The 15,394-nt window shown below is 34.5% G+C and overlaps 1 protein-coding gene across 1 annotated transcript in view; it reads left to right on the top strand.

Annotated features, from left to right (window-relative positions):
* Nucleotides 1-168: 168 nt before the first annotated feature.
* Nucleotides 169-15,394, top strand: part of LOC104132245 (probable ATP-dependent DNA helicase HFM1) — a 17,671-nt gene continuing 2,445 nt past the window's right edge. Inside the window, exons 1-16 of the mRNA XM_035900919.1 lie at nt 169-225; nt 2,258-2,390; nt 3,148-3,239; nt 4,081-4,187; nt 4,279-4,326; nt 4,535-4,632; nt 4,716-4,847; nt 7,773-7,858; nt 8,832-8,915; nt 9,969-10,126; nt 10,828-10,931; nt 11,454-11,609; nt 12,015-12,110; nt 12,527-12,645; nt 13,493-13,575; nt 13,716-13,822. Of these exons, the coding sequence (XP_035756812.1) occupies nt 169-225; nt 2,258-2,390; nt 3,148-3,239; nt 4,081-4,187; nt 4,279-4,326; nt 4,535-4,632; nt 4,716-4,847; nt 7,773-7,858; nt 8,832-8,915; nt 9,969-10,126; nt 10,828-10,931; nt 11,454-11,609; nt 12,015-12,110; nt 12,527-12,645; nt 13,493-13,575; nt 13,716-13,822 (1,660 nt within the window). The remainder of the gene's footprint in view (nt 226-2,257; nt 2,391-3,147; nt 3,240-4,080; nt 4,188-4,278; nt 4,327-4,534; nt 4,633-4,715; nt 4,848-7,772; nt 7,859-8,831; nt 8,916-9,968; nt 10,127-10,827; nt 10,932-11,453; nt 11,610-12,014; nt 12,111-12,526; nt 12,646-13,492; nt 13,576-13,715; nt 13,823-15,394) is intronic.

Raw genomic sequence — 15,394 nt, 5'->3', positions numbered from 1 at the left:
AATTGCATGGTTATAGCATGTTAGACAACAATAATAAAAAGTAGGTGAAGAGAGAATACATTAATTTTTTTTATGATCGATATTTTTACATTGGTCATTCAAAAATGGATAAATAATGTGGAAAAGGAATTGTAGAGAACTCCAGAGTGTGGTGGATCTTGTCCAGTGATGGACTTGGTGAACTGGAGGATAGGAGCAAATCTTAAATTCTGTATTTTTGTAGAGGTAAGTCACAATACTTGTATTGTATGGGTTTGCCGTTCAGACAGCTGGACTAGAATGATCTGAGAATTCCACTCTCTAACCATGACATTTTGCATTGGAGATGTACATTCTAGTTTATCATTTCCGTGTTACCTGAAATTTGGCTGTTATGGACTGAATTACTCATTTTGCTTAGGGCCGTCAAAGGAAGACTTGCAGCCTTTCGAAGATTTCTGTGCATTTAAAGTTTCATACAGTATCAGTTATATCTCAGATGCATGGATTCAATAGATCTTAGATTCTTAAGAATTATTTTGCTATTTTAATTCTAAATTTAGTTTTAAAATTTGCATATGAATAGCAAACGCATAATACCATAGCAAAGAACTAAGAGAATGCAAATACATAATTAAGAAATTACATTTGCTCTTCAAGTGAGCAGTAATGTGAGAATGAGGCATCCAACATTACCGATACAAAAAAAAAAAAAAACAATTAAAAAAATCAGCAGCACCATGTTTTTCCCGTAATACTGTAAGAGTTACTGGAAGACTACTTCTAAGAGGCTTTTTTTTTGCTAAGACTTGAATAAAACGCAGTTACTGAATTTTTTTTTAAATACTGCTTTTTAGTTATTTACAATTCCACTGGAAAACATACAGCTGACTAAATAGTTATATTTATATATATATATATTTTTATATAGCTGACTAAATAGTTAATAGATACTAGGGTATCAGTACCTCTCATTTGAAAGTTTTCTAGTAGATCCAAAATAAGTACATTAATAAAAGACTACTTGCTAAGATTGTAAATGGACTTCTGCAAATCTGCAAATGCATTTTTCTCTCTTCAGTGAAAGTCCTCATGTCCGTCATAATTCTGTATATTCATATACTAAACCATTTGGAGCTTAAATATCTGGAGGGGGGCTGGTACATGAAAACACAGACTGATATATGCCCTGAAATGTGTAGAGCCAATACTTGAACTCCACTTACACATTCATTAAATTCTACACAATTGTGTAGAAAAAATTGTTACTGATGTTGGGCTTGCTGGAACTACGCTGAGGCTGTTCATTGTGTGAGGGTTTCAAGGACCCGTCTCCAGGAATACACTTAGTATATACACTACTGCTTGAAGTCTCCAAATACGAGACACATTGACTGTGACTTGCAGATAGGAAAAAAAGTACTTACCGGTGAGAAAAATTACCTAGTTCATATGCCTTTTCAGCTGTTTTCTAGAGGGCATGGTTTGAAACCACCTTTACCCTGCCGCTAGTGTAGAAAGCTTCACTTACAAGTGCTTTTTAGGTGTGGATTATATTTCTTTGAAGTGCTCTGATCTTAAAAACAACTTCTTTTTAAGGTTTTTACAGAAACTAGCCCCTCTTCCCTGCACATATGAAATATTTTGTAATGATGCATATAGTTATTTATGTCTTTATACATTTCATGTGCAAAGTGAATGATTTCTATTGCTCTGGGAACTATCATTTTGAGTGCTTTCCCAGCTTGCTTTTAAATTCTGAACAAATTTAAATTTGTATTAATGTAATTTTTGCCTTCTAATTACCTTAGTTTTGAAAGAGAGAAAAACAAAACACTTCGGTCATCCTTATGCAGATATCTCACTAGATAGGTTTAGTGAAATAAGTACAAATGCACCTGATACAGTATGGACATTTCTGATGAAGGATTCATAAATACCTATGAATATTTGAAATTTCAACCATTTCAGTGTTAACACTATAGCAGAAATCTTTTGTTTAACTACTGTGAGCTCCCCGGTCTGTCATTCTGAATTGAATATGGCAGCCTACGTTCCATGCGTCTAGTTTCTTTTACTAGAAAAGTAACTTTTGCTACTTTTGCTTTACTGAAAAAGAGTTGGGTTGTCCTGTATCAAATATCTGCGAGTGAGCTTTCCCCAGGCAGAAGGTACCCACCAGCTTTAGTAGAAGCAGGATCATATTCTAAACCCTTCACATGAGTTCAGCTTTTTTACTCATTGCAGTTTGATGACGATGTTTCTCGTTTGTACACAGATAAGTTTTTCTGTATGTACTAAAAATACATGTATTTCCAAATTGTCAACAGAACTGTGTTTGAAGAATTTAAATGATTTATCATCTTTTGATTTGATCAGGATGGATGAAGCCAATAATTTCAAACCAACAGGTAACACTTTTTAAAAATAAACTTGTTTTCAGAAGTGATGTTGAGATAGATAGTAGTGAACTACAAAGGGTCACAACTCTTCTTGTGACCCATTAATAAGAGTACACAAATGTAGTAGAGAGTAGAACCTGAGAGATTGTTTGACTAGAATATATGAGTAAGTTTCTTCTAACAAATCATGGAAGTTCATCCTCTTAATGTTGATCCATGAATAGATCTTCTCTTGTTGTTGCTGGAAATTTTGTTGCAGATGATTAGGAGAAAATTCTAGAATATTATCACAGGATAATTGGATGTGACAGAGTGCAATGAAGGACAGGTCTTCTCAATACCTGCTCTTCTCTACAATCCTCTGCTAGAGGTGGTTGGTTTCTCAGCAACCACAGTTCACAGTCTGGTATATTCATGTGAATTCATCTCCATTGGAGAAAACTGTAACTGGTGTGTATGTCTGTGACTCTGTGATGGGGTCAGTAATATCCATCAGACAGCTGGGGGCAATAGCATACCAAGTCAGCGATGGTAAATCTCATAGAGCCCCGTAATAAGAAAGTTAATTCAATTTTGTGACTTAAAAAAAATACACTAAGAAAATACCAAGGCCAGGTTGGATGGGGCTCTGAGCAACCTGATCTAGTTAACAGTGTCTCTGCTCACTGCAGGGGGGTTGGACTAGATGACCTCCAACCCAAAGCATTCTATGATTCTATGAATACTTGGCATATTTATTTTTTTAAAGTACATTCTTCTTTTACAGAGACCGGAAGATTAATGGCATGGTATTATATTGCATTTGATACAGTGAAACAATTTTTCACAATTAAGGGAACAGAGACTTTAAATGAATTGGTAATTTAACTTTTTAAAGAAAATTTACATATGTTCGATTGATTTTAAACAGAATCAAAGATAAGAAGCAGAAGGTTTTATTTCTTTTAAAGGGCTCAGGCTTTGTTTATATAAAGTATAAAGTTTTAGAGAATACATGTAAATAAATTCCATATGGAGTGTTCTTGAGGCTTTGTACTCTGAGATCTTTTGATTTCCAACTCTTTCTCCCCTCACTAACCTTGCATATGAAGATATAAAGTTGCTGAAGCTGTTCTGTTTATGTATTAAACACTATTGTTTTCTGGTTTAGTAGTTACTTTTTATTGCAAAAAGCAGCTGCACACAGAGCTGATATTACTTTTAAGGGAAAGTTTTTGTCTTTCTGTTTTAAGTCATTTTCCTCTGTAAGATACCAGGTTGTTATTGCTACCGTTAAGTCACAAAAGGCATTTTGTTTTCAAGCAAATACTATGGTAGAACAGATTGGCCATGAAAAAATGGAATGCCTGTTTTCCTACGGCTATCTTTGTTACTAAAGGATGACGAAAGTAAAGTGGAGTACATAACAGATAGCAAAGACTGTTTATAGTTGTCTTGTATGTCATAAAGTGTTACCAGTGTGGTTGATGTTGGGTAAGTTCAATTGGCATAGTACTCTAAAAACTAAAAGAAAAATCTTCCCCTTTTTTTATATAAAAGAAAGTTGGTCAGTATTAGAAAGAACTGATTGACCATCTTTTCATGGTCATGGTGTTTGAGACAATCACATTTTTTTAAAAGCTTTTTTTTTTTTAAAAAGTTGGAAGAAGTGGTAGAAAAAATGGCAAAGAAAAACAATAAAAATGTTAAATTGTTACAGATTACAATGATCTCCAACTGCACAGAATTTCTGGATGTCAAGTTAAGAACAAATGAAAAGAAAATACTGAACACTTTGAATAAAGACAAGGACAAAATAACTATCAGGTATAAAAAAATAAATACACTGAAAAAGGAAAGTATCTTTTTAGCAATAAATAAAATGAGTAGCACAAAATATGTATGTTTTCATGCATAGGTTTCCAATGGAGGGGAAGATAAAAACAAGAGAAATGAAAATAAACTGGTAAATATTATATTATTTTGTTACCTTTTATTTAAAAGCTGTTGTTTTATGACTGTTGAAGTCCCTGCTAAAATTTGTATCATTTTATAGAGGGCCAGAACTTGCATTTCATTGTTTCTATTCTGAATTTTATTTTCCAGTGGAAACTTTCATGTTGTTATTCTTTGCTTACAGTATGGCTTGTATACCAAAGAATATTTTTTTCCAGTCTTATTCAGGCTCAGCTAGGATGCATTCCTATTCAAGACTTTACTTTGACACAAGATACTGGCAGAATATTTAGAAATGGCTTAAGAGTTACTAGATGTATGGTAAAATTTTAATTTTTAGTACATATAATAAGAAGCTACATTTTATTTGATTAATACAAGTCGATCTTATTTTTACAGGGTTATCTGACTTTCTGGCATCATGTAAGAACAACTTTTCTGCCTTATTAAACTCTTTGATTTTAGCAAAGTGTTTCAGGTGCAAACTTTGGGAAAATTCTCGTCACGTGTCTAAACAATTGGAAAAAATTGGTAGGTACTAGTCAGAAATGATAAAGGTGTAATCTGATACAGAATCAAACCTCATAATTAGCCTGCTAATTTTTGGGGTGCCTGGTTACGTAACTAAATGAGTCTCCTAATTACTCATTTGGCATAATTGAGTACCACAGTTGTCATAATGGTCTGTCATGATAAAAGTAAAAGTAAACTGTTTAGTAATTTTCTCCAGGCTTTCAAAGTACTTGAGAGTTCTTCTTTTTTCTTAATGTTCATCTCCATATCTTGGGCATACTCCACATTTGTGCGATTGCGTATCTCCAACTAGGCTATGCCTTCCTTTCCAAACCGCTGTCACTGTAGGTCCTGTTATTTATAAGCATGAAAGCCTTTTAATTTGCATTGACATGGATAGAAATCAAGAAATAGAAATAAATTTACTGTGCATGAGGTTCTTATACACATGAGGATCACAAATTTCTAATAATCTTCTTCCTATCATTATATCATGTTACTGGATGAACTTCTGGCTGGAAGTACAGACTTGTCCTAATTATTTGAAAAGGATTTCAGAAATTTTGGAGTCCTCTGTAGTACAAAAATGTAGTTATGCTTGCTTGAGGTTCCTGCTCTGATGATGTTTGGTCTTACCATACCTTCATGCTTTCAGAATTCACTGCAGTGTTCTCTGTATTTCTTCTTTAAAGACACATCTGCTCTGTACAGAACGGTGTGGTACAGACGTCTGCAATTGGAGAATAGCTAAGCCAGGAGATCTGTGTGGTACAGTATATTACAGCCTTGCTAGCTCAGGTGCAAAAGCTGTATCGTGCCATTCACGTGGATTCAAAGCAAGAGTCAGGGCTTGTTAGCTTGTGCACAGCACAGTGCAGCATGGTGGGACCCCATGTCCACTACTTCTGGATCTGTGCCAAGTGCACGTGGTCACCTGAGGAGTCTGCCTCATGTTCAGCATTTCTAGGGGTTTAGGTTTAGTGGAGTAAACGTGGCACTTGCAGTGTAGAAAAATCCTTTCCTGTACACTATATTCAATAGAATAAATTCAGTTCTATTTTTTTAATAGAAGTGCTATATATACGTCTATGTTCTGGTTTTTTTTGTTGTTGTTTTTTGGTTTTGGTTTTTTTTTTTGTATTCTTTTTCCTATGCTGTCATTGCTCTTGCAGCATATGTTACAAAGAATTGCTAACTTTCAAAGTTCCATTTATTCCACTCACAGGCTTCTTTGGAACCGTCTGCTGATAGTTCACTCTTTTCCTGAATCAAATACTGAATTGATAACTATAGGATGATGTCTGATTCTTGACTGCTGTCACGCTATGGCTGCTGAGCCTATTCTATCCCTTTGTGAAGTTAAGTGAATTGTTTGAGCTCACAGAAATGTACTGATACTGCATAACATATTTAGAAATCCCTGATTTTAAAATTCTTATGTCAGTATGTTATTTTCTGAATCTTAAAGATGCTTTAGTAATCAGTATTTCCTTTATAAGAGTGATTGTTCTTTAACCGACATTTGGCCTTACTGAGATTGAGGAATCAGTTGAATTCTTATTGCCTTTCTGTGACTATCTCGATTTGTTACTCTTGTCCAATAATGTTGCTCCCTCTTGTTGCTGTATGATGTGCTTAATTTCTGTTTGCTTGTTCTGACAGACAGGATAATGATCAGTTGCTGTACAAGACTTTATCACCTTTACTACACAAGACTTTATCACCTTTACTACTTGTTCAGTTTGATTTCCACCTCCATTATTTTCTTGCTGAGAAATAGATAAAGAGAAAAAGTCTTATTTGTATCTTGTATTTTCTTCACTGGTGGAAACCCTTCTGCCATTTTAGGAATTAGGACAAAAGAACTAGGCTTTAGTTTCTCTGATAAAGAAACAAGGCACCAGCTCTAACTGATGTAGCTGCAGAAGCAGCAAGTAGGGAATCTTCAGACTGCAGAGCTTCTGCAAAAGACAGGAAATGGTAGAAGATGCTTTCTCTAAGTTAGACCCAAAAGGTGTTCAAATATACGTAAAAGGATGAAGGGTCTTCTGTTTCTCTAAATCATTAAATTCTTGAGTTGAAATGAGTCTTTTCTTATAAGATTGCTGTAACATCTTCCAAGAAGCAACCTAAGAGTCTCTCGGGAGGTTTCCCACTTAATTTTCAGATCTCTTTTACTGTTTCTACAGAATTACGCATGAAGAATCCACATACTCATTCTAAGTATTTGGTAATATCTTTTATCCAAAATTACTGCAGTTATTGTAGCAGGCTGTAGTTCCAGGTAGGGGACTTGCCTTTTCATAACCTCTGATGACTCTAAGTCTCACTAGAAGTTTGAAAGAACTAGGAGTCATGAGGAGAAATAAGATTGCATGTGGAATTCTCTGCCAGTCTGCTTTTGTTGGATAAAGCCATGGGAAATTTTTTTGCTAAATCTGCAGAGACTCCTAGAAGATTATAATAAATATTTTTTTTTGAGTGAATTTCATTGTTAGCCTGCTCAGAAACATTGAGATCCTTATGACTTTAACATAGTTAAATAATTCCTTGGATAGGGAAAAAAGTTCTGAGACAAAGAATGCTGTGTGATGTGCTTTTTTTCATCATATATATGCAGAACACGTTTCTTGACTCTTGTAGAAAGTGATCTAAAACCTGTTTTACTCTAGAAAACGTAACTAAAAATTGTCAGTATTGAAATATTGAATGTTTGCATGCTTGATTTGTATTGCATTTCTTTTTACTAATGGATGAGTTGTTAAATAATACTAAAATATTTAATCAACTGAAAAGAAATTTGGTGATTTGCTGGGCAAAAAGCTGGGACTAACATACTATAAAATGATTTCTGCTTTGGTTTACCTGCTATAATGCAGTTGTTGAGAATAATTTGATATTAGTAATTGTCATTTAATAGCATAAAACTTAAATTTTTCACAGGTGTATCACTGTCAAATGCTATGGTAAATGCTGGGCTGACATCATTTAAAAAAATAGAAGAGACAAATGCAAGGGAACTTGAATTGGTAATTTATTATTTTGTATGCAGATAAATATGATAAGAAAAATATTGTTACCAGTAAAAGTGTTACTGGTGGTTAATATATATCTGGTATATGATTGTCAACAAAATTGAGTAGTTTAAGTGGTTTATTCATTTATATTAGTGAATTAAAGAAAAATATGTGGCTACTGCTATTTTTCCTTGAAAATGTGTATGATGTTTTGTTCTAGTGAATTTAATGTGGATGATTTTACTGATTTTTGGCTGGTTTTGGGAAGCAGTTGCTTAAATATGTAGAATTTAATCATTAACATGGTTCGAAACGAAAGACAATATGCATTTCCCTTTTAGGAGTATTAGAAAAAATATAAAAGGGAATATGTATTTAAAATTTCTCTTAATGTATGTTAATGATGAACATCCTGAATTTCCATTATTGCAAGTTTCAGTTAAAGATAGTCATAGAATCAAATTCTTCTGAACCATCCATAAAGCACTTCTTATTTTAGGGAAGTTAGATTTTACCCCAGGACAAGTTCTTTGGCCCTTGTCATCTTTTCTGAGGAAACTGTTTTTCCAGTGTTCTGGAAGATACAACGTATTTCTAAAGGACGTCAATCTTAATTGGGTTTTTCTGGTTTGGGCTTTAGGAATTTGATTTCTCTTTTCCACTTCCTTTTGCAGTTTTCCTGTGATTTGTTTTGACTAAAACTAGGGCAACATAGAAGAGTCATCTCATATAAAACCTGAGTGGTCAGGTTTTGTTGTCATTGGCTAGTTCATGGGCTGTTACCTCAACAGAATTGGTAACAATGTGAAAAAGTATTGGCATTTTCTCTTGGTTATGTTGCTATTCTGGGCATGACTGACAGTAGAGAACCAGGAGCAATAAGGGCTTTTGTTGATAGCATAATTACTCTGGTGACTTGGATTTACATTTCTGTTGGCATCTCCGATCAGCTGACTGTATCAGAAATTAAATTAAATCTTTGCAGATTTTAAACAGACATCCTCCTTTTGGAAACCAGATAAAAGAATCTGTTTTGCACCTTCCAAAATACGAACTTGACATTGAACAGGTAAATGCTTTTTCTATTTATTTTATGGTTTTATGCTGACATTATTAAATGAAAGAGTAAATACTGACTTAAAGAAATTTTGGACCTTTGCTGATAGAAGATTACACAATATTGTGGTCTCCTTCCACCTTAGCACATATATTCAAACTCTTGAACATTGAAGGAGAGCCTTGGAATAGACATTCTCTATAATACATTGGCCTCTCTCTCTCATAGCATTTTACGTTACAGGTGCAAACCAGTATATTCCACATTCTAGCATTATATGTGAGTCTGAGAGCTCTCTTCTATCTTGAATATAAATAAGCCCTAGAGACAGAAAAACATCCATATAAAACTTACTGAAGAAGCATTAGCTCGTGTTTATTTTCTACGTCATGCTTAGGAATATAAGCGAACAGTAAATTATTACATTAACTTAGTTGCTACCCTTTCAAAGGAAAGGTGCAATTCCATGTGCAATCAAGAGCTTTGAGGTTCCGATATGCATTTTGGCTTTAAACAGGTCACATAGCCACTCTACCTGGCTGAAATGCAAAATTTAAAAAATAGCCTTAAAGTATCTCATGAAGTTGGTACACATGAAGATACCTCTGATGTTTAAAAACTCAGTAAATGTGTGAAATACTGTTATAATGATTAGTTCTATTTCAGTTTTTCATTTGATATAATAGCAGATGGGTGTCTCTAAAGTTATTCTCAAAAGAAAGATTTGACAATTATAAATAATTTATAGAGGAATGTTGGGATGCCAAAATATACCTAAGTTTTTTTTTCTTGCATCTTCCTCTTTGCACTGAACGGAGGAGGATTTTTCAGGGGCTTAATGTAGACTGTCTTTTATTCTCAGTCAAATTTAGGATATTCAGCTATGGGCAAGTTAGTACTGTATAATAGTGTCTCAGAACAACAAATAAAAATTGTACCACAAATTGAAATTGCTTGAATGAAGCTTTTGTGCTTGTATCAACATTTAAAAATTTATGGAAGGGCATATATTTTACTTTGCATATTTTAGCAGTTATGTCATCTTCTCTTATAATTTTTTCCTAGCTTCCAAAATACAGTGATACATTGGCTGAAATCTTAGTAACCATCAAATTAAAAAACTATGAGCAGCTACAGACAAAGAGAACAGCAACAGACTTTCACTATGTTACCTTGGTCATAGGAGATGCTGACAACCAAGTCATTTTTAATCAGAAAATTACGTATGTATGATCAGGGGTTTTTGCCTCGCATCTTTAAAGGGTGTTGGCTTTTAATCCTTTCTGTAACTTGCGGGTTTTGCCATACTTACTACTGATGCCAAATGGTACAAAATTATTCTTTATCCTACAGTATTTTCTAGTCACTCTTGTCATTTAAAATGCTGCACAAGATTCAGGAACCCCCAAAACATGCCAGTGTGCTTGTCAGTACAGAGTATGTGTAAATATCTGTACAGCACTGATGTCATATATTATGGAAGTCATAATCATTTCCACATAAATATGGAACAAATGGAACCTATTAAAAAGATACATTCTCAAGTTGTTACTTACTCTTATTAGCTATCTATCTTTAATTATATCATTATTATTCCAACTCAGAGATGGAATTAAATTCTCCAGTTGGCTAAGATATGCTTGGAACAAATGGGAAAAGAGAAACAAAATCTTTTCCAACTGCGTGACCTTCATGTGAGTTCTGGCTGAAGTCTGGCCCCTTTGGCAGAACTGAAACTCATCTGCAGGATCCTGGCTCTCCTATGGCCACAAATCATATATCATTAGAAGGTTATTCTTAGGCCACTTATCGAGCAAAACCCAAGAACTAAGTCCCAAGGCTCTTTCACTTGTTTCCACATGCCACAGTATACAGTCTTGTTTTCATTGTCCATGTCTAACAAAACTTTACTGATACCTTGCAGGGATTCTGTGCTGCTGAAAACCGGAAATTGGACAAAGAAAATTGAAGTGAAAAGAGCTCTCAAATCAGAGGACATTAGTATAAATTTAATCAGTTCTGACTACGGTAGGTTGACTGGTATGCTTTTAATTTAAAAACAACTGCTTAAGAATTTTGAATAAATTATTAAGCCACTTTATATCAAGCCAAAAATATAATAAAATTAACTGATCTGGAAACAAAATTCTATTACATGTTTTCTACCAGCTCGAGTATTCCCTAGCAGTCCTAATTACGTATCTGTTTGTTTCATTTACTAGGATATTAATGAAGTGGGAAACATCAAAACTGTTACTAGGTGATACTGTTTTGCTCTGTTGATACAGATTAGGATTCTCTTTTGCCCTTTGCCTTCAAGTGGAACTAACTTTCAGTGTGGATAACCTATCAGCTTGATAGGTTATTTAGGCTGGGAAGAGCTGTCTTTGTCAATGCAGGTTTTGCATTGTGATAAAAAAATACTAGATATGGATTCATCTCCAGTAGCAAGAGATTTCTACAGTGGAAAATTTTGTGCCTTAACATGTGTAGATTTAAACATTGGTCCCCTCAGTGTCAATTTTAAATATTTTTATCTTTTTTTCAAAGTTGGCCTTGATATACAGCAAGCATATACAGCCTTTTACTTAACACCGAAAGCAGGGGGAAGTAAAGTGGTTACAAACCAAAAACTGCAAGCTGAGTCTTCACTTGATATTTATTATGGCTCACCACAAAGTCTGCCAGCAGCCAAAGTAGATACAGGTAAACAGATCACAACACCTGGCTAATACCAAGTCAACAGAAAATGGAATTTTGCTTTCAGTAAGCTGGATCTTGATTTATCCATACTGTTCCTTTCTCAAGTATAATAAAAATACAGTGTCGCTGCTTCCACTTGTCAAGTACCAGAGTGCAATTTGATTTTGAAAATAATGTCTGGTATCTAATATTACTGCTTGGATTTGGGAATGTAGTAGTGCCTCTCTTTTTCAGTAGCATTGATTAATTTCTTTCTGATTACATTGTTAGAGCAGCTCAAACTTTTGTTGACGGCAACGTAATTTTAGTGGCCCAGATTACTTCTAGCCCATCTTTTACTGCATGAAGCACTCTCTCAACCATACATATGAAATAAAAAATGAGCATTTCTGTATTATATTTATCTAGGAGGCAGATCTAAACAGGAGATTGCCTACAAGAAATATGGAAACAGAGAATGCAACCATCGCTGTAAAAATAAAGATGTGTGTGGACACGACTGCTGTGAGTTTCATTAAATCTACTATTTCTGTTACTTTTAGATGAAGATAATTTAGAAAAGCTTCATTTATACCAATAGCTACGTTAACAGAAGCAACGTAAACAAGAGTCAGGCATGAGTTGTTGCTGTGAAGCAGTCATAAAAGCAGTAATAAAAGCTTTGTCGATTACACTTCCATAGGCACTACAATGATTAATTATATTTTTCAGAACACCTAGCATATGATTTAAGAGCAATGTCAAGCTCGTTATGCTCATATACATATTGGCGTGTTAAATCTTTTAATTAGCACGTTAAATCTTTTAGGATCTTTTATTAAAAGATACTAAGCTTAGTGGCAAAGTTTCTATTGATCTGAAAGAATTAGGCTTTATCCCTTCTAAACTAATCTGAATATTATTTTAATTCCTTTTTTCAGGTAAAACTGGAGTACCTCCAAAGTCTGAGATGAATGGAGATTCAAAGTTTTCTTTGTACCTCGCTGATTTAAGGAACAGGAACTCAATTTCATCTGTACCTCCAGTAAAGCGGCTAAAGGTTCATTTGAATGCAGTCAGCCATTGACTAGATTTAATTTAATCTGTTATGTATTTGTATATATTTGTTTTCAGAGAGAATTTTATAACTAAATATGAGCATTCAAATTTGACTTTTCTGTGTGGAATGCAAAAAGCAAGGAAGTACAAAGGTATCAAAGGTCCAGGAATCTTTGAGAGGTTCTGCTGCTGTTTGGAACAGCTTCCAATGCTCCACTTCTGTGCACATAGCCCTTGTTCTTACTTCTATGCCATTTGATAGATTATGGTGGGTGAGGTACAGGGGCATCGTTGGAAGGCACTGTAGTGCAACTTGGTTTTGGCAAAATACAGCTGCAATGAAAACAAATAGTGGTATTTATCAGAGTAATGCTACTAAGAGATCTTTTTGCATTGACAGGTAGAACCACTTGTTTATAAGAAAACCAACTGTGTTAGTTTTTAACCTCTGAAAGATTTCATGGCTTGTGCTTTATCCCTTTGAATGTAGTACTAAACTAGTTCTTTCTCCAGCGAGAATGGCATTGGAGTGTTTTATTTCCTCCTCACAGTTTTGTTTGCTTGTTTGTTTGCAATAGGGAATGATTTCGCCTATGGCTAATACAGACGAGAGTTAGTAATAACCAGCCTGACTTTGCCCGGGGACTTGGGTAACTCCACTAGAAACATGTAACTCAAACCTTTTTAGCTGATTACATTAGATAAGCAGACATCAGGAAGATTTTATGTATGATCTTTAAAAATTATGCTAATTTGATACAGTGTTAGTGATGTCACTAAGGTTGTTAAAAAACAACAGTTTTAAATATGTTTATATTTTACCAGTTACAATAATCTGATTTCTTCAGATGCAGATGTTAAATCAAGCTCAAAGTGTGGATCTCAAACAATTTGTTTTTACACCTAAATCTTTGTTGCCAGCATTGCCAAGGTACTGATTAATATAAGTAACAAAAAAGAAATCTTATTTTAGATGGTATGTTAAGTTGTAACAACTAAAAACTGTTTTCTGAATAAAATTATTTTGCAACTTTCTGCAACTGACATGTCACTGATTATTTTTTTTAATAGGTCTAGCAATAATCAGTCGTCTTCACCTTCAGTGTACCAGTCAGATAATGTTAATAGCTTAGGAGGATCTCAGGACCAACTGCAATCCTGCAGTTATGGGAAGAGTAGTAAGTTATTGCTAATGTTTGAAATTATGATTTTCACTGTTTTGATTTGAATATATTTGTAAACTCAAACTTGATGAAATTGCTACAGCAACCAGTATAGCATTGTAGAACACTGAATGTATAGGGCAATATAGTGGCCTTAATTGGTTTGCTTTCTGGTGTCAGTAAGAACTTCTAATGCAACTCTAAGCATCTAAATGTACCTTTAAATAAAATAGTAATGATTAAATAAAATATAGGAGGGTCAAAATCCATAAATACTTCCTGAAAGGTAAGACTGTAATGTATTTCCACTGAAGCTGCTTGTAAGACAAGGGGTATTTTACCCCTGTATCTATACATTTTCTTCTTTTCCCTTTCTGCTGGAAGGAGTTAGTGAAATATGAGCTTCTATTTGGTAGTTGACAAAATGTGACTGTTCAGTAACTGACTTCCTAACTAGTAAAATGTCTCTATCTGGAAAAAAACTTTCCTCTTTCTGTTTCCCTTCCACCGGAAAGGCCACAAATGTTTTAACATTTGTTGTTAAATGATCAGTCTTCATTATCAGGTGAACTGTGGTGTTCTCCTCACTGCATGCCTTTTGCCATTGTATTTGGTGACAGCAAATTGATGTGAATCAGGTTTTGATTAATTTGGTTAATAAGGAGCAGCTCCAATGTTTAGATTATACTCAGACATAGAAGAAACACTGTGTTGAAATTAACGGAAACATTTTTTAGTCCGTACTGCCCTAAGTGTTGGCAACTATACTGCATAATTTCATTTCTACTTAATATTTTGACGATGGGATTGTAATCCTATTCCTTTAAAACTAACGCTTCATATTTTCCTGCCATACTAGTTTACCTACTATAGTTGCAATCTAGTCTTAAGATGGAAGACTGTTGCATAGCCATATCATCGGTTGCTGGGGGGTCGGGCAGTTAATGTATGATATGATTGTGTTGAAAGAATAGTCATGGGAAGACAGATGGGTCTTCCAGTATAGCTATAGTCTATGCTCAAGAACATCTTGAGGCAAGTCATACAGGATCAAGAGGATGTAGTAGATATGGCTGACTAAAAACCATCTCTGTTGAATAGTAGTAGTAGAGGTAACTCTGGCCATATTCATTGGGCGAGCTGCATTTAAAAAAATGCTCCAAAAATAGTTTTAATGAAGTAAGGCATCAGTTTGTATGATTTTTATAGGATTAACTGCATTGTAATATCTTTGCATTCCATAAAAAGAAAAATGTAGGTAATTAAGAATATACTGTGAAATTGTAGTAACCTAAACCTATAATTTACTTAAAGCCTCTGTGTGTGTGCAGTAATGCCCTGTGCTGACTGTGCACGTCCAAAATTGCAATAGCAGTGCCTTCCTGGTGTTGCCAGTGTCTGTGGAACAGGATTTTCTTATTTGAGCCTGTCCTGCTCCCCCTCTGTTCAAAGGGAGACCTGGATCAGGGTTTCTTAGGTGTACTAGGACCATGACAGCAGAATAAAGATTCCAGCACTGTCTGATGCTGGAGGGTAGTATGGCAGAAGAGAGATGAAAAAAAATAGCAGAGAGAATTGGACTGATGA

Source organism: Egretta garzetta, unplaced genomic scaffold, assembly GCF_000687185.1.
Source record: "Egretta garzetta isolate BGI_Z169 unplaced genomic scaffold, ASM68718v1 scaffold568, whole genome shotgun sequence".
Taxonomy (NCBI): Eukaryota; Metazoa; Chordata; class Aves; order Pelecaniformes; family Ardeidae; genus Egretta; species Egretta garzetta.
This window is presented reverse-complemented; position numbering and strand designations above follow the sequence as displayed.